General features: G+C 39.4%; 1 protein-coding gene across 6 annotated transcripts in view; it reads right to left on the bottom strand.

The window, feature by feature from the left end:
• Nucleotides 1-21,979, bottom strand: part of FRMPD2 (FERM and PDZ domain containing 2) — a 77,000-nt gene that overhangs the window by 31,388 nt on the left and 23,633 nt on the right. For all 6 annotated transcript variants that reach the window (XM_040606946.1, XM_040606948.1, XM_040606950.1 and 3 more), the window contains exons 9-27: nt 20,592-20,742; nt 18,926-18,997; nt 18,077-18,251; nt 17,179-17,329; nt 16,945-17,083; nt 15,890-16,042; nt 13,482-13,667; nt 12,443-12,599; nt 9,358-9,568; nt 8,346-8,449; nt 7,230-7,328; nt 5,987-6,094; nt 5,750-5,866; nt 5,047-5,282; nt 4,321-4,425; nt 2,873-2,966; nt 2,294-2,379; nt 1,957-2,104; nt 683-897 (exon numbers count right to left, since the gene is read on the bottom strand). In XM_040606946.1, coding sequence (XP_040462880.1) covers nt 683-897; nt 1,957-2,104; nt 2,294-2,379; nt 2,873-2,966; nt 4,321-4,425; nt 5,047-5,282; nt 5,750-5,866; nt 5,987-6,094; nt 7,230-7,328; nt 8,346-8,449; nt 9,358-9,568; nt 12,443-12,599; nt 13,482-13,667; nt 15,890-16,042; nt 16,945-17,083; nt 17,179-17,329; nt 18,077-18,251; nt 18,926-18,997; nt 20,592-20,742 — 2,707 coding nt within the window. The remainder of the gene's footprint in view (nt 1-682; nt 898-1,956; nt 2,105-2,293; nt 2,380-2,872; nt 2,967-4,320; nt 4,426-5,046; nt 5,283-5,749; nt 5,867-5,986; nt 6,095-7,229; nt 7,329-8,345; nt 8,450-9,357; nt 9,569-12,442; nt 12,600-13,481; nt 13,668-15,889; nt 16,043-16,944; nt 17,084-17,178; nt 17,330-18,076; nt 18,252-18,925; nt 18,998-20,591; nt 20,743-21,979) is intronic.

Below are 21,979 nucleotides of genomic sequence, written 5' to 3'. Positions count from 1 at the left end.
CAGGATAAAAACAGTGAAAAATAGAGTACAATTGCAGCATCCCCACAGGTGCCTAGGGCTTACGGCACCTTGTCTTTTGCCCTTGCTATTTAAAGATAGGAATGAGCTGCGGGTCGTCTGTTTGTTACCAATCATACCTATTCAATGCATATTCACATACAAAACTCGAGGATTTTTCATGAGTTGAAAAGATTACAATGAAAAAAAAATCTACATGTAGTCCTTTTTTACCATTTAATTTCTTCATGAGGGTATAGATTTTCTTGTTACAGGTAAAGAAGTTACACTGGATTGACCTCACCTGGTAGAGATTTGAATCTAGGGCATGGTATTTAGCATGACATTACAAAGCACAAATGACCACAGGGAAAATATGTTTCAATTATGCATAAAAGCAACAAAGATTCCAACTAATTAACAACTGGTGTGCATCTAACAATAGACTTTGTGCGTCAGTAGTAGAAAGTTACAAATTAAGTAGCTGAAGAAATTCTCTGTAAATATTCTGTTAGGAAGGAATTATTTATAAGAATTCTAGAGAAGAATCCTACATAGAAATCAAACTCATTATACGCAAATTCTGACTCCTTATGGTGATAATTAAGATTAAATGCAGCTTCATCCCATTGTCTTTATTAACATGTTACCCATCTGGGCTCCCAGTGATAGTACTGCCTGATACCTGATAGAAGAGTCCTTGAATAGGTTTCCCATTCACAGCTAAAATGATGTCTCCGACTTCAATTTTGCCATTCTCTTCAGCTGGCTGCCCTGGAAACAGTCTTTTGATCCTGACAATAGCTCCTCCAAGGTGTTCGCAAGCATCTCCTTCCATTTGCAGAACACTAAAGCCAAGGCCTCCAGAATTCTTTGTCAGTTTGACTTCGAATATGTTATCTGTTCAAAGCAGGGATTGGAAAAAGATTGAGAGGTGTGGCATATGTGCCCCCTAAGGAGCTGATGTAAATTTATACCTTCAGCAGACCTTTTCCTCTGTGCTGCAGAGGTAGATCTGCCAATAATAAATGGCAGAAGAAGGGTTTGGTGTTCCTTTAACTTATATGAGCCCTTGAAATTGTACAGGCAGAATGGGGAGAACTGGATTCTATTCCACTGTGTGTTCGCAGACTTTATGCCCATAAAGGAAGAAACCTTTTGTACCACATAAAAAGGTTCAAATGCTATGGTTTTCTGACTTTCTTCTGTAAGTGTTGGGTAGAGCTGTAGCTGTAGAGTGTGAGTGTTCTGTAGCTGCCTGCACTAACCAGCATAAGCTAGATTCAAAGCTACTGCTTTTTTCAGACAAGAACAACAGACCAGCCCTTTCCCAAATACCACATTGCAGCCGAATCCCATTCTGCTAGGGACAACGTAGGGGAGTACCTGCCCCATGGGAAAGTATGGTTCAGACTTGGTTATGAGACAGCCTTACAGTAAAAGATACAGTATTTACTTGTTGGCTAAATTCAGTGAAAGTGATCTCTGAATCTTCTGCTTTTAAGAAATGAAGTGACAGCAGTCTCCAGTGATGGCAGTCTCCAGTCCTTGCCCTGGGTCAGCAGTTCACCCTAGCTTCACCACTGACACAGCATCAGCAGTTGTGCTGGCAGTGCTCTCTTTGGGTGACAGGCTGGCAGCCAACGCAGCTGCTTCTTGCCCCAGAGTGCTATAGACTACTGGCAGGGATGTCCCCTGCCAGCCCCATGTTGTGGAGGCTTAGAGATACAGTATTTATGCCTACGATAAATTCAGCTATATCTAACAACTGTAAGTCTAAGTACATAGGAAATAATTTTGTTCAGAATTGATTTTTGGTAATGCCATTAATATTGCACATTGTATTTTTATTCAGTATGCGGTTCCTTCAAACCCACAGAAATTTCATTACTTCATTTTCATTCATTCCTTCCTTGCACATTGTAAGAAGTCACCCTGAGTTCCTTTTTTAGTACTCACCATCTGTCAAAAAGCAATAGTCCTTGGTACCATCTGTGAAGGATGTTGCCACAGAAACAACTGCACATTGGTCCCCCTTTCTGTCATTAGCAGTCAAGCATGGCTCTGCCAGTTGGTAGTCTCCCCTTTCTAGAACCAGCTTGGCAGTCTAAAACAATGATGAACAGCTTCCAGTTACACAGTGAACCCTCAGTCTATTTTTTTTCACTTTTCTTGTAGGAGAATGGGGTTGGATGGAGGCAGAGTGAGTTTCTTTTGGCCTAGCTTGCTCCTGTGCTTCATACTAAGTGCACTTTATTCTACTGGGTATCTTACTGAGCTCTGCTGTTGTACAAACCTGGCCAGATTTCTTAAGGTGTTCCACAGCCTGTTTGTGCGTGATGCCACAGAGGCTGATGCCATCTACTTCCAGCAGACGATCACCTGACACAAAAGAAAACAAACAAAAAAGGAGCAAGTTGCTTTGATGTTCAAGTTCAATAGGTGTAAACCTTGAGGCTCCCCACATTGCAATAGTTCTTCATGCTTACATGTGTTAAATTATGCTACTTTGTATGAAAGCAATACTGCTTGTTGTACAGCATTCCATAACTAGCACTTAAAACATACCAGGGTATTCTGTAAGTAAATGCAGTGGTAGTATCTGGTTATCACAGCAACACTGAAAGTAGGTGTCAGAGTAACTAGCCTGATGTGCAGCTACAGAGACTAACTGTATAATATTAGTATGAGGCTCCTGGTTTTTCAGTGGGATATCTACATGTAGTACAGGGACAGGTTGAGGAATTATAGACTGCATCTTACATTTCACAGTTGTATCACCTCCAATCCCAAATGTGTTTCATTGTCCCTGTGGCAAGCATTCCACACTAACATTGAGTTCTGCAGCCCAGAGTTTTATTGCCAGACATGTTACCTATCTTTATTTGTCCATCCTTATCTGCTGGTCCCCTGGGAATAATTGACTTCACATATATTCCACCGTGACGCACACTAGTGTTAATTCCACCCTGCAAAACATATGCCCACAGATTAGAGTGGAGTCTTCACGTGATCTTCCTGTGATAAAAATCAAAGCAACTTACACATCCATTGCAAAGCAACTGCTTTAGGAATTACTATTTTTTTTAGTATAGGAAAAAAAGAAAAGAGAATGTTACTCCAAAGGCCCATCTAGTTGTAATATACTTCCCTAGGCAGTAATCTTTGGTTTTTTTCCTCAGGAAAATGCAATGCATTTCTATGTGGCTATATAAAAACATTGACTAAATGTTCACATGTTTTTCCCTATGCTAACATAAAGATGGGGTTGCATCTTTCACTCAGTCTTTAGCCCAGCTTCCAAACTATTCAATATCCATTCAGCAGTTATTAACCTTCCACACAATACATAAAGCATGGACCTGAACTTGTGCAGCCACCTGAACAGTCTATAGTTCACAGGAATTCCAGATTAACTGAAGAATTATGTTCTGTCCATATATGTCCCCTAGCCAAATTCAAATGAAAAAGAAACCGTCAATTTCTTCTGCAGGCAATGAAATGGCTGTTGGTTCCCACTCCGTTTCAGCCAAGACTGTAAAGACATCTCAGCCTGGAGGGGTAAATTAAACTTTGATAGCCAGGACAAGGATTTACTATTCAAATGCGGCAGACCGTTTCAACTGCTGAATTCTCCGGTCCTCTAAACATACAGAGAACTTTATTTCCTTATATTAAGAAATAAAATTGGCTAGGGACCTTTCTCTGGCCTTCAGAGAAAGAATAACGGCATTTCTTGAGTCCACACAGCTAAACTTTCAGCCACCCAGCATAGGATGGCATCTGTTATACTGCTTGTTGAGGCACCAGGCCAAAGCCATATTGGTGCTGTCAACAGTTAAACGGTGCTCGTGGGCAAGTGCTTGAAGCCCATGCCATGGTCCTGTGCAATCTGCTTGTACTGACACAGCCTTTGAGTTCCAGGAGCTCCAGGGGAGCAGCAAAACCAGTCATGACTTGGAGAATTCTTTGCACTGCTGCATTTTCTAGTGACTCTGGCTATATCCCTCCCTGACCAAACTCCACTTTCAGTGGTAAGTCGTGTTCTCAAATTGAGTAATGATGAAAAGGTCTTGTCCTGCCACATGCTTTATGCCAGCACACTTCTTTCACAAATTCCGCAGGCAAGAACTGGGGAATAAGCAGAGCTAGTATTTTTGCTTTCTCTGTCAATCAACCAGACAGGTTTGAAAGATGCTATGCTAACAGTTTCTGTTATCAGCCTATCTTCTATCTTTGTTCCACATAAATACACTTCTCTGTGTGCTTTTTGGTCATGTAACAGTTTGACAGACACACTGAAAGATTAACAGTAACACTTGCAGTCACACTGATTCCAAAAGTCCCGTCTTCTTTAACAAGCTCCACAGTATAGATTTCCTTTGAGTTGGTTTCAGATGGTGATGGTAAGTGTGAAGAATCAGCTTCCTGTCTCAAAAATATAAACACTAATGAGACTACAACATCTAAAAAAAAAAAAAAAAAAAAAAAAGGAGAGGGGGGTGGGGAAGAAGTGAGGAAGTGAAAGGAAGGGGAAAAAAAAGGAACAGAGAGTTTCCAGAGGATAGAAAGGGTTTGATCCTGCTGTGACTGTAAGCCTGGAATGGTACCATTTATATCCCTGACATTATTTCAAGCTTACACTAATGTTACTCAAAATATTATGTGTTTAAATGTGCATGAGCTGAGTATAAATAGGGAGGCTGTCTAATAATAGGATATCAGACATGAAATGCTGCTGTTCAGTGTCTGGTTGAAATCTTAAGAGACTGCAGGAAAATAATCAAAATTTTGTACATCTACTGGAAAAAGGAGGAGAATTTTTTAATGACATTTTGTAGAACAGTGTCCCCGTTTTTTCACATTCCAGACAGGTCAATCATCTTGACATTTCCAATGTAATTTAACAAGCAACATTTTCCAAGGTTTTCTTTTTTCATTCCTCATTATTTTAATATCTTGGTCACTTCTCATCCTTAATATAGCTAGCAAGTTGTTAAGACACATCTTGGGCATACTATTACTGAACAGCATCAAAATCTCAGTTACCTCCACATCCAGGGTATCAGCTGAAGGAACTGGAATCCTAGAGCCCAATTTTGGTGCAAAACTCCAGGAAAGAGCCTTCTCAAGTTCATCTATATTTTTGTCCTGTTCTTTGGGGACAGCTGTGTGACAATCCTGAATCTTTTTTCTCCCGCTGTTTACACAAGAGATTTCAGATCCACTAGTGCTGTCTCCTCTTGATAGATTCTTTTCTTCATTTAATCCTTCTTCATACATGTCTGTAAAGCCACACCAAAATAAAACATTGCTGAATCGAGCAGTAAGTAAACTTGAAGGCTATTATTATTATTATTACTCAGCAGGGGAGGACCAAGTAGCTTCCTACATCAACTGGTTCTAAAATCAGATCTATAAAATAAGTCTACCACTGTAAGATGGAGCACTGTGTGGAGAAATTTGTTTGCTTCATCAGAGCAGAAGACTACTGCTCTATCAGAGAAAGAAATGCCAAAGTTCCCTTGGTATTCAGCAATGCAGCCCATAATAGATTTTTTTTCATGCTGACCATAGAACAGAGTTCACATGATACCTACCAGAAGTTGACTTTTTCACTGCTAGCCCTATGGCTATTATAACTTGCAATGAGTAGCAAGAAAGCACTACTACATCCCAGTGCCTAATAAATACCAGTATCCTGAATTAACTGTTAGCATTCCATAGCCAGCAAAGGTATTTGTCTTTATACCTTTGGGTTGAGAGATGATGAGCTCCACTTCATCAGGAGAATTCTGTATGATTTTAACTGCAGTATTAAATGAAACGCCCTCGAGACTAATATTATTCACAGAGATGAGTCGTCCTCCTTTAAAAAAGAAGGCATAAAAACAAGACAAATCATATATAAATAAGGAAATAAATCCAGAGTACCTAACTTTAAAACACAGAAGTATTTTAATTCTGATTAAAAACTAAGGACAATGACCTGGTTTGATATTTCCAGCTCTGTCTGCAGGTCCCCCAGGGATAATTGAAGCGATAAAGATACCGAGGTCTAATTTTCCTACATTTTCTCCTCCAATAATTACAAAACCTGCAAAAATGAGATAGCATGAGAATGCAGAGACACTGGCAGTATTAGAAAAGATTAATCTTAGGAGCATAAAAGGCTCTTACTGCAATGGCTTAAGTTTTACATGGTCTGGTGAATGGGGAGCTCTGATTTACATGGCACCAAGGTTTTGATTCAGGAAAGCTTTAAACTCATGTTATAATTAAAGTGTCCTGGTGACTTTGGTGGCTATTTAAATATAATTTCTCAGTAAGAATACTACCCTGGCTTGGGAATTTTAAAGATTCCAACTGCTTTCCTACAAGAGTCATAAAGTAAGTGGACCTTAGCATTTAACACCTGCAGGAGGAAAATGGTGTAAAAGCTCAGTAGGTAAATTTGAACATTGTTCTGCATCATGTAATCTAGGGCCCCTGGGGCGGGCCATGTAGGCTTCTAATGGATATGTAAGAGATATCCTAGAAAATGAAATCTATTGTCAAGTAGTTCAATTTCACGATCCTAGCTGAGAATATTCTGCTTATTGCAGAATATATTCCTCTCACTATTAGAATAGTTGGGTTTGGGATCAAGATATTCCACATAGACCTGCACCATTTGGAAATTTGCTGTTTAATTATATTAATGGTCAGCTGTGAAACCTGATGGTCCTCTTAACTCATCCACAAGAACAGCTTACAATGCAACAGTGTATTGTATAACAAAAATGTTACCCACGGAAGAATCCAAAATTGGGAAACATTCATGTTAAGCTTGTGTACATGTTTTGCACCCCCACAGGCAATACCTGAAAAGTTTGCAGAATGTCATCTCCCCCTATATAAGGTCTAAGATAAATAAAATCTCTGCACATGTATTTCAGATATGAAATTAGACCCGTGTTCCTTTCATTCTACTCTTAGCACTTGGTCCCCTTGATCTCTGTGGCCTTAGTTAATCCTCTGAAAAAAAATGCGGTCTTGATTTATGTGCTTAGTCCTTTTCAGTCTTGGAAATTCTAAGTCCTTCATAAAGAATTGGTAGTCTTATTCCATAAGAAGAATAAATGAGGTGAAGAAGGTTACAGTCTTGCCCATCTTGAGTCAGCAAATATCAGTGTTAGCACCAGAATCTGATAGTCCCAGTAACAAAAATAACATACATGTTCCTTACTTACCAAATCCATTTTTAGGGTCACGTTTTAGGCTGACACAAATGATTTCTCTTTCTAGACCACTTAGTGAAACTTCCTTTTGGGTGGCTGGTGATCCAGGTGCTGCAGAAACAAAACAGCTAGAATAAATGCAGATTAATGCAGGGAGACAGTAGATTCATATAGTATGCAAAACTGGGGCTTAAAAATGTAAAGATGTATTTTGTTCTTGCTTTCAACATTACCGTTACTTCTGAATCAGATATAATTCAGGAAGGAAGCTTTATCAAGTGTTTGGAAATTTGCATTCTTTAGAAAAGTATATGTACAGTAGCTGTCTAAGCTCTTCCCATAATGTTTTTTTCTGAGACTATGCATTTATCTACAATGTTTTTATTAAGATTAGGCTATCTAAAGAGTCAGACATGTTGCGCTCATTGAGCATGAGGGTGATTTGGACACAAAATCTGGGTCCCTTTGGAAACTTTAGCCTTCAGCCTTTTGGGCCCTTTTGGCTGTGTAGGTGCAATCCAGTCAGCACTGATTGTGATGGTCACTTTTGTAATGTTAACAGTGCTTAACACTGTGCAGTTGCCACAGCATGTTTAAAGTACAGTTCTAATTTATGAACAGACAAACCAAATAATCATAGCTTCTTATTCCATAGATCTGTTCACTGTGTGCATGCAATATGGCTTCTGTTAGAAGGCTAGGTGTCCAGTTCTAATTCCAGTAAGTGTCATTCAAATGCAAGAATGGAGGAAGGACCTGGAGCCTAGGTTGTCTCTTGCATTATTTATGGAGTTGTAGTTCTTAGCTGCAAACTAAATGATGACCTCTGAGCACAGGGATATTGCCTCATGTGAGAGTCCTGGGTGTACTGAACTATGTCTCTGAAAAGCATTAGGCACCACTGATAAAATAATTTTATCGTGAAGTCCTTTACCACTGATCCTGATGGGAAACAGGAACGAAAGGGAAGAAAACAGCATGTCTTGCTGAAGTCTGGGTTAATTCCCAGGACTAGAAGTGCGAAAGGATATTCTTTAATCTGTAAGTAGAATGTATTTTTGTCTTCTGCTATTGAAAAAATAAATATGGAAGGTTACCGTCTCTCATTATGATGATGATTATACTCACCACTGATTGTGTTCTGCGTTGAATGGATAGAGAGGTAGTCATAACTCCTTTGCTTCCCATTCAAATTGATGTGCATTTCTGACTGGGATAGCCCTGATGTGGATCTGCATGGCATAAAATGGATTGCATTACAACAAATCACCAAATGGTGTTTAGCACTTTTCATTGTCATTAGCCTGTCAGAGCCAAGTAGAGGGTGCACATGTATACAGTCTTTCAACAAGTATTCTGACTTCTGGGCCACATTTCATTGTAGGGGAGAGGTAGTGTAACCTTGCCAGCTTTGCTGTGAAATAACAGCTGCCATCAGACCACTCACATCATGACTTATTTCTGCCTGTGTTTTTCTCTGAGCTGATGCAGGCACCAGGAGAGCACAGCGTAGCCTCAGCATGATTCATTTAGCCCTGCTGTCCATTTAGACAAATCCATGTCTGAAAGTTTTCCTGGTAGTTCATGTTCTTGGCTCTATTCTCATATTATAAGAGGCACTAGAATTCATCAAAGGCCTTGAGACTGTGTGCAGCTATAATATCTGCCTACTCTGGTGAATGCACCAATGCAAAGGGAGAAGCTCTTACACTCTTCTCTGTGATTTGCACCTTTAGACATGGAGGAATCACTTATGTAAGACCTGCTCAAAACCAGCTTCCACTGTGCATTTAGTTCACATACTGCTATGTCCAGAGAAGACACACAGACATTAAAGATTTTACTTTTATTCTCCCTTATTTTTATCCTTCTCCATAATGCAGTAAGTGGCTCATTCCTAAGTCTAGTACAACTTTAAATGTCACTCTTTTTCATGTTCTTATCTTTTAGACTGTTAGCTTTCTGCTTGTGTTTGCACTACTGCTGGCACCATGGAGCTTTTTGGTGTGGCCACAATAAAGACTGCAAAAAAAAAAAAAAAAAAAAAAAAGTCTGCCTCACAGTTTACCATAGAGGTTTGCAATGATATAATCTATGAATGAGTGTTCTTACACACGTTTAGAGGAAAAAGCAAACCTACCTGCCAAGATTGCTTTTGTTTCTAGTCCTGTTGTTGGTTTCCACACTGAGGTTGTCACAAGATTTGCTCATCATCCCAGCAGAAAGGTTTTCCAGGTTTGCTCCATAGAGCACATTCTCTGAACGAGACAGTCTCTGAATCAGGGCAAGGTGTTCACGCTGAGCTGCATATGCAGAATTTGATTTGTCTATTTCCACAAATTTACTTTCCTCTGAATAAGAAGGGACAGAGGAGGGGAGAAAAAGATAAATCCACTGATATTATCCCATCTTCTTAAGCTCAAAGGTGCTTTCTGTCTACACTTTTGAACTTGCTAGCAAAAACCCTGACATGGCGGATATATTTGTTCTGGTATCCTTGAGGATATCTAGGCCTTGAGGCAAGTGGAAAGGCTTTCCAATCCATTTCTTTCATAGAAAGTATACACTGTATTTAGATTTAATTTGTATGAATTATGCCGCAAATTCACTTTCCACAAAGACAGATGAAATGCACAACCCTGCATAATTTAAACCTCAGTATCTCTGTAAAGTATATTTTGTAAATAATTGGTGTGTGAGAAGCATCTGTCTGTCAAAGACTGAATTAGCCAGGCTGGCAGTTTTCCATCCTTCATGGACCCACTGGCTGTTTGCTCTGAGTGATTTGCACAAGTGAAGTTCAGTAGGGGACCATCTTGGTGGCAATGCTTGCTACCTAATTTTCCACCTCTGTGTGAAATCTACTACTTGCTTAATGACATCTGGGCTCTGCTGTATACAAATCTATCCTCTCAAAAGATTTTATTTCCCTGAAACAAGATAATGCTGGAAGCAGCACTGTTAATCTATTTAGGTTGTCAACCTAAATGTTAACCTAAAACCCTAATGGTGGGCTGGAGAAGGGATTTCAAGGAGAGGGACAGCAGGCAATTGGAGACATGTCGGAAAGTAAAGCAAGAACCCTGCTTGGTACAGGCTAGCACAAATATGGGCTTTAACTCTGCTTGCATGTGACAGCTGACCTCACATGTGTTTTCCTAACAAATACTAGCCTGAACGCAACTTTCTAGAACACTCTCTGCAGCATTAAACCTAGGTTTCCTTTTTCCTCAGCGACTTCAATCAGGGGCATTTGTTAAGGCATGAGAAGGCTTAACTGCCTGCAGTATTAGTTCAGTCTGAGAGCTGCCATTGTGATCTCAAAGTAGGGGGTTGCTAGCAAGTTTTGAAGAGATGGTGACTTACACATCTGAACAGTGCAGCAGAAGCAAGAGTTTTATTCATGCAGAAAGAGCCTTATAACCTCTTGCAGCCTCACGCTGTCTGTCATTGCCTTCACAAAGCCTTTTTTCTGGGACAGCAAGCACACACTGAACCTCAGAACCTGCAGTTGCACGGCTTATGTAAGTCTGGTTTGTTTCAGTGATTTGGGTGCTTGTAATCAGGACTTGGGTTATAATTTTCTTAGCTCTCAATCTTTTTGTTCTCTTGTATGTGGAATGTAGTAATTTTTAATAAGATATATTACCACAAGCAAATGTGACATAGGAAACTTTAAGATTCACTATTAGCATTCATCTGTATGCTATAAATCACAGTCCCACTAAGTTACGGTTGAAGCTACAGGAGCCCAAGCAAGAAAAGTTGCCTTGAACCTAACTGTCATCCTAGCACCTTCTTCCATGGTAACAAATTTGTGCAGGTAGAACTTCAGTTTTCATGAAAATTTTAGTGGGAAGGAAGCAATAGATCAATCATCCTGTTATATCCCATGGTATAATTGGTTGCCAATACTTGTACAGTTTTACTAGAGAAAGGAGTATCTCAGCAGGTACAGCGTAACACTTGATTCTCCTGCTGTGACTCACTGGGTCAAATACTCAGTGGTTGTAAATGATCATGATTCTGTTCAAGACAATAGATGAGCTAGTGAAAACTCATGTTGCACTGAAGTCAAGAGTTTGTAGAGGAATTATGGAGGACCATATGAAAAGTTTATTTGTAAAAAATTTGTGATGATTGGTAAAAACATGAGGTATGAAATGTTAAGAAAAAAAGGGGAGAATTGTAGAGGAATGAAGCTGGGTTAATTAATATTGATAATACACAACTGCGGGCTGGCTTCAGGGGAGGCGGGCTGGTTGATGTAGACAAGGTGCAGCTGTGGCTGGTTCTGTTAAGGGGTTGGGCAGCCAATGAAGAGGGAGGAGGAAGAAGCAGAGAGAGGGAGAGCACGGCTGGGACGAGGAGAAAGCAGCAGAGGGACTAGCATGAAGAGTATGTTGGTATGAGATGGTAAAAGACCTTGTTGCAGCCAGTAAGTTTGGAGAGTGCTGTGACAAAGAGTGATGACAGTTGTCTGCTTAGGCTGTTATTTCATATGTGCCTTGGTTTCTCCATAATGATTCTCACCTATCTTTACAGAGCATTATGAGAACTGTGGGTGAGAAGTGCTATGTAACTGCCCTGGTTTAAGCAGAACCTTGTCTTAGAAACTATGGAAAATGTGAAGTCTAAGGAGGTATTAGTCATGTCTTCCACGGACATGGAAAAATCTAAGGTAACAGCAGCTAGCAGTTACATAATTGAGTGGGTATGACTGATGTGCCTTTGGTTTAGTGGTTTTGTCCCGAGACTGAACCATTGAGTTGAACCCCCGATTTATGCAAAAATAGCCAGTTACAGCTCCAACATATCTGGGCACTGCTATAGTTATTCTTTGTGTGGAATGTTTCTCATGTTACATTTGGGGTAAATCTGATACATTTCTTCAGCAGTTTCCTGAAGGGAAACGTAATTATCCTTTTTTGTAAAAATAAAAAATAAAAAAATAAAAAAAATCTGAGTTTAGCTACGTAGTTACTGTCATCAGAGAATCTCTCTCTACCCCTTGCACATGCCCGCTCACATGCACATGCTATATTAGACTCACACACCTCTAACTTCCAGTGAAGAGGAAGACATTATTTTCTGGTCTGCAAATGAGAAACTGAAGCACAGTGAAACGGATGTGGCAGGTTCCGATTCTCAGTTTCGCTGAATGCACCTTTCCTAAAACCTAACTGTTCTATGGCCTGAATAATGAAAATGCATTTATACCTCACCTGATGAAATTTGCCGAAGTTGCCTAGAATTCATCTGTGCATTGAATTTGTGTTGGGCAGAGCAGAGATCCAATAAATATTTACATGTCTTTGCTGTATCGGTAACGAAGGTGTGTTTCTTGCCACTGAAGCTGCTTTCAATCATGAATTTTTTTCTCTAAAGGGGAAAAAAGCACAACTTGCTTCATGAATCAGTCATTACAGTGAGGCACTGAAAGTTCATTTGTATAATTTTTTTGGTTTGTCCATTTGTATTTATGCCTGACTGCATGCCTTTTGGGTGCAGTAAATGCCTATCAAATTCAACAGCTGTTAGTGAGGTGTCTGTCATCAGGATCATAACTGTCCTACATCAAAAGTCAAGAGCCTTTGGTCATTGACTGCACTGACAGCAGGTTGATAGAACTTGGAGAATTTCACCCTAAAAAATTTAAAATTATTAAGCCCATTTAATGTGAAAATGAAAATATCTTCAAGGTTTAGAAGGGCCACTTTCAGAGAGCAAACAGGCAGGGAATTGTGTGATGCAGGTTCACACCTACACTGTATGATGGTAGAGTGATATACCTCTGACGGCGGAATAATGTTTAGAAGGGGTCACAATCTTGTAAACAATACCAGTTTGTTAACAGACGTCAAAATACTAAGAGATGAGGATGGGAAAAAGGAGATACGGAGAGAGTAAGACATACTCCCATGACCTGATGTAGGTAGGAAAACAAAAGAAAAGAGAAAGAGAAGACGAGAGAGGAGTTAGTATGGAATATGCCATAAAGATTTTTGACACAGTCTTTGTAATAGTCAACACCAGATCATTCAGTTTTATAGTAATTTGGCCCCAACCTTAGCAAAAAACCCTCCAGAACTAAACCTCACTAAGAACTGCATATCTTGGTATCCAGATCCAGCCTTGATATTAGACTGTTTTCAAAAAGGACTTGCCTGTACAGAATAAGTCTAATTCTGGCTCTGAGTGCAACAAATTTATTAAAGTGACAAGCAGAAGGGGAGTAGAGGAGTAGAGTTGGTTCCAACTCACGTGAGCTGAAATTCTTTCCGTTTCGCGCCACTGGAATCTTAAACTGGCAATTCTTGTGTGATTTTTGACCTCATACACAATGATGCCTTTGGCACAGATTCCCAGGATGATGTCCCCTCCTGCTGCTTTCTTCTCTTGGGACACACGATAGAATAACACTCCATACTCAGGAAGTTGCTGAGTCACCTTGTAGAGAAAAAGTGCATTTACCATGCATTATGCAAAAAGAGGCATGGGAAGAAAATGTAGGTAAATGTTTTTGAGTGTCTTCACTGAATATTCTTTCAATCTCTCAAGAAACCTTTGAAAACCCTTACCAGATTTTCATACCTACTGCCTCACAGAATCATCACCTTACTTTGGTATGTCATAGAGCCATTACATGCATTCATTTTTCATGTGTAAAACTGAAGTAACACTTTCCCACACATCTCATTTGAAGAGGTAGGAGGATTATGTAGCTTCCTGTACCATAAACATTACAGTGGCACCGAGGTACTCGGCGTTACTGCTACTTGGCACCTGTGTGCATTTCTGAATGGAAAACCGTGCAGGATTAATGCTGCTTGACTACTGTTAAACCTTTTTCTTTCCATTTTCTTTTCTGTGTCTTTGTTTCCCCGAGCAAACCCAGAAACCATGAGGTATGATGATCTTCGTAAAACTGCTATTAGTTTGGTGCCAGGGCTACTCTAAGATTGTTAGGGGCTTTGTGTGGTTTCCTTTCTACAATAGTGATGACCAACTGGAAATCTCAACTGCAGTGAAACCACAGCTCCCAGCCTGCATGGAACTCTCTCAGGTACATATGCCCATTTCTTCACGGCCATCATCTTTTAAAATCAGACATTATAAATTTCCATTGCCAAGATCTTAAGTTACAGTGTTTGTTAAATTGTATCTCAAAGTATCTCACCTAAATATAGTGGTGACTTTTGAGGGAATTTCACTGTGCCAGAATTCCCTTCAGTGTCAAACTTCCTAATAACAGATCTTCAGTGTTGCTTCTTTCTTGCATGGTGCTCATTGCTGGGTGAAAAGCTAAGCAGGATTATGTTTCAAGGGACTGAGAAGCCAGCTTGTGCCCCTGCCAGCTAACTGTGCAGAGGATACTCTGATGAACCCACCTAGAGGTTCTGGGTGTTGCTTGTCTTTCTGTCGTCTGCACTTGTCACAAAATGTTAACACGTGACTCGGACCTTTTGCAGAACTATGTATGGAATATGAGGAGGGTTTTCTGTCCTCTTTTGTGATCTGCAGATCAATATGAGTTTATTCTAGAACTTTTTTTTTCCTCCCCTAGGAAGCTAATGTAGAATCCCCAAATGACTTTTCAACTGTGGACAGAGATTTTTCAGTGACCAAAATAAAATGGTTATCTGTTTTCCAGAAAGTATCCAGAGCACAAATATTTGGGTCCTGAAAACTGGGGCATCCAATGATTATTTCATTGGATGAATCTGGGTTTGAAATTTTTAATCCCTTTCATATTTTGAATTTGCATGTTCCTGCCATGGGGGCTCTCTTTCTCGCTTTGTATGATGTGTTGGCTCCTTCTACAGACTTACCCATTGAAACTGATACTAACAAAGCTGCTTTTCTTCATTGGATTTGCCACACATGATGGGACTGTCATTAAGCCTAAGCTTCAATCTATTTCTTCAATTCCACTGGCAGTATTAGATGAGGAACGAACATAATTAAACAGTAACTGAACTAAAATAATGTTATAAATAAAAGCATGTGGCACTGCAGCAAAATGGCTACCGATATTTATCCATTAGCTAATCTCTGATATTTTTCATTTGATGGAAAGCAGAGAAGTTTAGGGGAGAAGCAGAAAGTAGGGGGAAAAAATTTAAATCCCACATCATCATGACACCCTAAAGGCCAAGAGAAAGAGTCATGTGAGAAAAATACTTCAGATAACTCCTTCCTCACTTCCAGGGTTCACAGATATTTTTAAACAGATAATCACTGCATGCTTAGGAAGTGGCTGAACAGCTGCTGTAGTTTCAGAAGTCAAGAAAGTGCTTACTCCCATGTTTTATAATCATCTCTAATACATTCAGTAGGTGTATTTATAATCATCTGGAATCCAGGCATGTTGGGAACATGCTGAAAATTTGCATCAAACCTTAGGATGTTGAAAATACACTGAAATGTGTATTAACCCTTTATAAGCTATCAGTGAAAGGAAACCTACCATGTAAATGTGTTTTAAGTTATTTAGAGTGACAGTATCTCCAGCAGAATGGAATTCTGAGCTTTTTGTTGACTATTTAAATTTCTTCACCATATCTAAAATCCACTGTATCAGGCAAGAAGAAAATAATAGACAATGGTAAATATGAGAGGGTCTTTCTATCTCAAAATAAATAAATAATGGTTGGGGTATGGTATGTTACCTTTAAAAATTCTAGTTCAGCTTCATCCTCAAATAAGGAACGATTCATACAATGTAATTTAGCAAGCTCTCGCTGTACATATGCCAGGGTCATTTTCTCTATTTGGCTTGCTGGAATGTAGTCTTCAACACGAAAATAGTTCTTTCCATGCATCTTTGGGAGAAAAAAAATGAAAAAAACAAGAAAGGAGCCTTTTGCTCATTTTGACTTTTCTTATTTGCTGCATTTCCATTTTCAGGGTGACCTGTATGCTGAAGTCACCCTGTTGTCATTTCCTAAAAGAAGATGAGGAACAGCAGGTAGCGTCTTGACAGGCAAATGTGCCTCTTGCACAGCCAGGTGCTCAAAGCATACGCTGCTTCTCTGTGTAAAGGGGAGAAAAGATGTGGGCCTACAGGGATGCCTGCAGGCTTGCACTTAGAGCTGGCAGCTACAGCTGCATCGGTACAACGTACAGTGGGGGACCCAATACCAGGATAGGTCTGACCAGATGGATCAGACCACTGAGAGTTCAATTAATAGAGCTAAACTGATTTAGATAAATTAAGATGTGGCAGAGCACATCAATGGCTATTTTCTGTACACTCCTAAACTAGGATAACTAGTTCAGGTATAATACCATCAGCAACCCTTCTGTCTTTGCAACTTGTGAATCTGAGCATACAAAAAAACCAGCTGTGAATTCTGCAGTGGTTGTTTATTTTTCTATTCCATGTTCTCTAATCTCTTTAAGCCCCTCTACACATCCAAGCTGTGCCTATGTTGGCAATTTTCTACAGATTTTTCTGGAGGTTCTGGGCCATGTTATCAATTATGCAAGACCAGGAGTCTTTCATCATTCTGCCATATTTCCTGCCAAATTCATCTGGCTCATTACTGCTCCTTAATCAGGAAAATCTTGTGATTTTTTAAATTAAATTTGAAATGTGAGTACTAAAGGACTTAGTTGAAATTATGTGGTATTCACATTTCTTCTTTAAACTCTATGTGACAAAGAAAAGCTGCAAAAGCTGTGAATAGAGACCTCTGAGAAATACTGTATTATTTATCCACACCTCAGAAGCGTAATTGCCAAGCTCTGCCTGTAAAGCCAAAGCGCCGAGTTTCAGGGTAGTCTCATCATTGCAATATAATCGCTCCTCCAAAATATCTTTACGAAGCTGCAGGTAAAACTGATGCCTTGTCAAGCTGTGCCTGGAACACAAAAGGGTTTAGGAAGATAGGAGGAGCCTTGAACAGTCACCTAAATGCTACTGTTTTTTCTGCAGTCAGCAGAACCATGTACTTACTGGATAACATTAAAGTGGTTGACGAAGAATTTTATCCTTAGAAAGAGTGTGAAATTAATGATAGAGGTTTTCTTCTTGGGTTGATCATTCCAGCCATCTGGGGCTACTTTGTAGAGTTTGGTGTCCTCATCCAAAAAGAAGAATTCTTTACCTGAAATGAGAATTTTGAGTTCTGTGATAAGTCTGGAGATACTTCAGTAGCTCAAAGTTCTGCTGTCTCCATTCAGTGCATCACTATCAATAAAAAATAAAATGAATCATGGATGTCAGTTGAGATTTACTTCTCTGTGTCATGGCTTAATTTATTGCTGCTTTGACGGAGAACTTAGGATATCAGTGTGTAATTTAGGATTACAGCTGTTAGATGCTGGATTGGTGTGGTATCTATGGAATCACTCAAAAATTGATGGGGCTCACTGTGCTCACCATGCAGGTTCTGCAACCTATTGTAATCCTCGTGCCCTACACACAAGTATGCTTCTTCCTAGTGCCTCAGCTGTGCTTGCCATCAGAAATGGGCTGAGGATATGTGGGTCTTGTAGATGAAATAGCTGAGCCTGTATGCCAACTTGTATGTAGGAAGCATCAGCCTTCCTCAGTACAGTGCTTCCCGGAATTTCTTCTGGAGCTACATGGCTCAGTGTTACTCCAGTGTAAGGCTGGGACACAGCCTTTTCTGCATGGGAATATCAGCCAGTGACAGTATGGCTGTGCTGGTGCATAATCCTTGGGTAGACATGCTTTGCATCAGTGCAGTTCTGCATAAACCAACATACCTTACTTTTGCTTAAGCTTTAGATCTGCTTTCATCTTAGGATCTTACTGGAATTCATTAATAAAGTCACTACAGAGGCACTGAGGAAGAGAACTTTTATTGTGGATAACTATGTCTTGTTACCTTTCAGGTAAGCCAAGCCAAAGTAGAAATGTTCCACCAAATTTGCATATGCCACCACGGTGTTGAAAACATCTCTTGCCTTGGACTTGATGTCACATTGCACCTCAAGGCACTGCCCATTGAGTAGAATCACATTGAGATCCCTTTGCGATAAATAGGATTTCCCTTTTTTGGTCTAAGAACAAGTAAAAAAGAATGAAGAATGAGTGCCAAGTACAAGCAATGCAAGTTCCACAGCATTTTGTTACAGAGGCTCCCTAGTCTCGTGTCTCTATATAACCTGATGGAACTGGTCACAACACTATGCTATTCCCTGCCTCCCTTCTTATAAATAAATACACAAAACATTTCTCGTCTTTAAAAAAAACACAGAATCCCAACAAAACATCTGAACATACTCAAACTCTACAATCACCAGGGTTATTCTTGCTTCGAGGGTAATTCCAGATTATATCTGCCCTCATTTTTACTGCTTTATGCTGTCAGCCTTTTACCTTATCTTAATGAAAGGTAGAGAATGTGCCTGCAAACTGGAGGAATCCAATGCATTGGCACTAAATGTTACATTGCATATTTGCTGTATAATCTTCGTCTCAGAAGTCTTGTGCTAAAGGTATCATTTTTAGCTGAGAAGGATAATCTAAGCTATTTTCACACCAACAGAAATAACTACATAGCACTGAGAATTAGATGACCTCCTTTCAAGTCTCAATACCTCTGCAGAAACCCTAACTTGGTTTGGGAGGACGACACAGCAAGAATACTGAGTTGGGACTCAAATTCAACTTAGAAAGAACCCCAACTAAAAGGTCACTAGACTAGTTCTAAATTCTTAGTGTTCATACTTACCACAATTGATCCAGGCAGCTGTAAGGTCACTGGTGGTTCACCAGACAAAATAATAAATTCTGGACCTGAAAACTGTAAGGAGGCAATTTAGAAATTTAATAAATGTCTCCTTAATGCAATGAAGATCCCAAACACTAGTACCAATGAAACCCATTTCTGTTGATCTGTATGCTGTAGCTAATGAATTTCAGTGTCTAATAAGGTGCAAATACCAGTTGAAGAGTTCTCTCTGGGTTGTTTCCTGTGTGGGTTGTCTGGGGGTCTAATTAGGGGTAAGCTAATGCTGAAGCCTTTTCCTCTATGAAGGCACTTAACCAAGATCCATTCCCTTTGCAAGGCACCTGTTTTCATGATACAGAAACTTAAGTTCTTCTAAGGCTTTTTCCCATTTGATTCCCAAATTACTATGAGGACAGTCACAGACATGTACACACACACACACACACCCCCACTGGGATTTCATAAGCCTAGCTTCCATAGGCAAACACACTAAAATGCAGAGCTTCTTTCTTCCCTGAAATGAAGGTTGACTCATATTTTTTATTAGCAGACATTGTGTTCTTTTGATTTAACTTCAACAAACTTTAACAGCACAAGATGGTTGCTTTTTATTGGTGGTTTGTTGGTTTTTTCCCCTGAATATCCATGTCAAGGAATTTTGCATATTTGTTTTTTTTTTTCAAATTCATCTATGATTTTAGGTTCTTGAAGCAGATGGAAATCACTAAATGTCTGCAAGTGGTAAGATGTGTATTCTTCCAAACATTCTCCGTGACTCAGTAACTTGACCCATTTAGATCTTCTTTTTAGGATACTGGAATGCTTCTTCATCATGCTAGCATTGTCCTGCCAACAGACAATGCAGTTTTGTATCACATATAAAGAGGGACTAGCGCTGTTGTAGCAGTTGCTGGACCTCTGAGGAGCTCAATCAGCATTCCAACAAAAAATATATTAACAAAATTTAAAACTATGTTTATATATAAAAATATATTTTTCCAAATTATCTAACTGAAACTCTTGATCAAAGTTCTGCCAAAATCAAAGTCTTGACCTTGTGAACTGGGAATGTGTGAAAGGACTCACCAGCCTGAAACCTATCCCTTCTACTTCCACAACGGAATGCTCCATGGGCAGCAGCTTTGTGGAGTTTTCTGTGATACAGTTATTTCTGGGGTTTTGTGATCCAGCTGCTAAAGAAACATTATCCTTCCCCATGTAACAGAGTCCTACAACAAATCAGCAACTAGAAATAGTCCCTGAGGTGAACTATTGGTTTGGCACTTTGAGCACTCTTGACCAGCAAGTGTTTGGGTTCAAGTGTCTCTGTAAATGTTTTTGCTTTTCTGAAACTCCTGTCTAAGTGGTTGATGAAAACAGTCCATATGGTGTTTGATGCTTGCAGAAATCAGACATGTAGGTCAGAGAGGGTTTGATTATAAGCTTTTGCTTAGTCTTTATGGACAAGAGCTTTCACTGCCTCTAGTTCTGAGTTACCACAACGGAATCGTGTCTAAGTTGGAGTCTGTCGGTTCAGAATACTCATCTAATGACGTGACTCAGTGGCTAATATGCATGTCACTGGTGAATGACAACTGGATGAGAGAGATTTCTCTTTAATGACATCTACATTTTGAAATCAGCCTATATGTTTTCCATTAGTCACCTTTTCCTTCCTGTGAAACAAACATTTCTGTGATGCAGCAGCTGCTGTGTAGTCCTTTGTAGACACGGAGAAAGTGGAACCTAAACTTAGCAGGTTCTGTCTGCTGTTCTTCTGAGTTCCACCAGGGATTTCTTCTACAGCGCTGACTGACCTTCAAAGGAAATGCTATAGTGAACAACATATGTAGCATGCAATCAAAACAGCACAGACTTGAGAACAAAGATCTTAGGGTACATTGACTGGCAGAATATTATGAAATCCAGGACAATGTCAGTTATATGTTGTGAAATGTTTCTTTACAGAAAAAGAAAAGTAAATTAACAGGGATAATATTACTGATGCCCTTCATAAATAAATCTATTCTGTTTTAATTCAATAACAGTCTGTCTTTTTTTTTTTTTTTAATTATTATTATTTGGTGAGCCAGATCTGGCTGGTTTAAGTCTGGTGAAGTCAACAGGCAAAAAATGTAGCCCCATGCCTTTCTGGGAATTCTACAGGATGAAGTCAATTCCTCATTTCTTATTTTTTGAAGCAAAAAAGCTTCAGAAAACTGTAACATATGTGGTTACATTATTCAGAATTTTCCAGGAATGGGAACTAAATTATTTGAATACTAATTCATTAGAATAAATTAATGTCTTAGGGAACTGAGTGAATTTTCAATTTAATTAAGGGCAAGATGTGTGAAAGATTAGAAAGCTGTCTTTATACTTTACTTTTAACCCATAAAGTAATGGTCTTTTCCACATGAGAAGACACACATATGCTTAGAATAAACTTAAAATAAAATATATACCCTTATGAATGAGAAAAGAATGAATACGTGATATAGAAGGAAAAGTTATGTTGAGGTGGGTTTTTGTTAATTACATAAAAGCAAATGCCAGTCACACAGAGGGTTTTTTTGTTGTCCCAAAGTTTTATCATTTTCTTTTGCATGTTGCAGAGTTGCTTCAGGGAACTAACTATTCAGTGAGTTTCAAAAGGTTTTAAACAAAGTTGCTGGAGTAGTTGCTGATCTCTTCTCCCTGATATCCAGTGACAGGACATGTGGGAATGCTTCAGAGCTGCGTCAGGGGAGGTTCAGACTTGGTATTAGGAATTATTTCTTTACTGAGAGGGTGGCCTGCAATAGACTTCCCAGAGAGGTGGCTGAAGCCCCAAGCCTGTCAGTGTTTGAGAGGTGTTTGGACTCAATAACATGCTTTAACTTGGTCAGCTCTGAAGTAGTGAGGTAGTTGGACTAGATGATTGTTGCGTGTCTCTTCCAACTGAACTGTTCTGTTCTGTTCTATTCTATTCTATCCTAGTATACATTCCCCTGTCTATAAAGATATCGGTGCAACCTCATAAACATCAACATTTAACTAAGAAATATGCCTAAA

This window comes from Falco naumanni, chromosome 9, assembly GCF_017639655.2.
Source record: "Falco naumanni isolate bFalNau1 chromosome 9, bFalNau1.pat, whole genome shotgun sequence".
NCBI lineage: Eukaryota > Metazoa > Chordata > Aves > Falconiformes > Falconidae > Falco > Falco naumanni.
The sequence above is the reverse complement of the archived record's forward strand: the minus strand, read 5'-3'. Positions and strand labels throughout refer to the sequence as shown.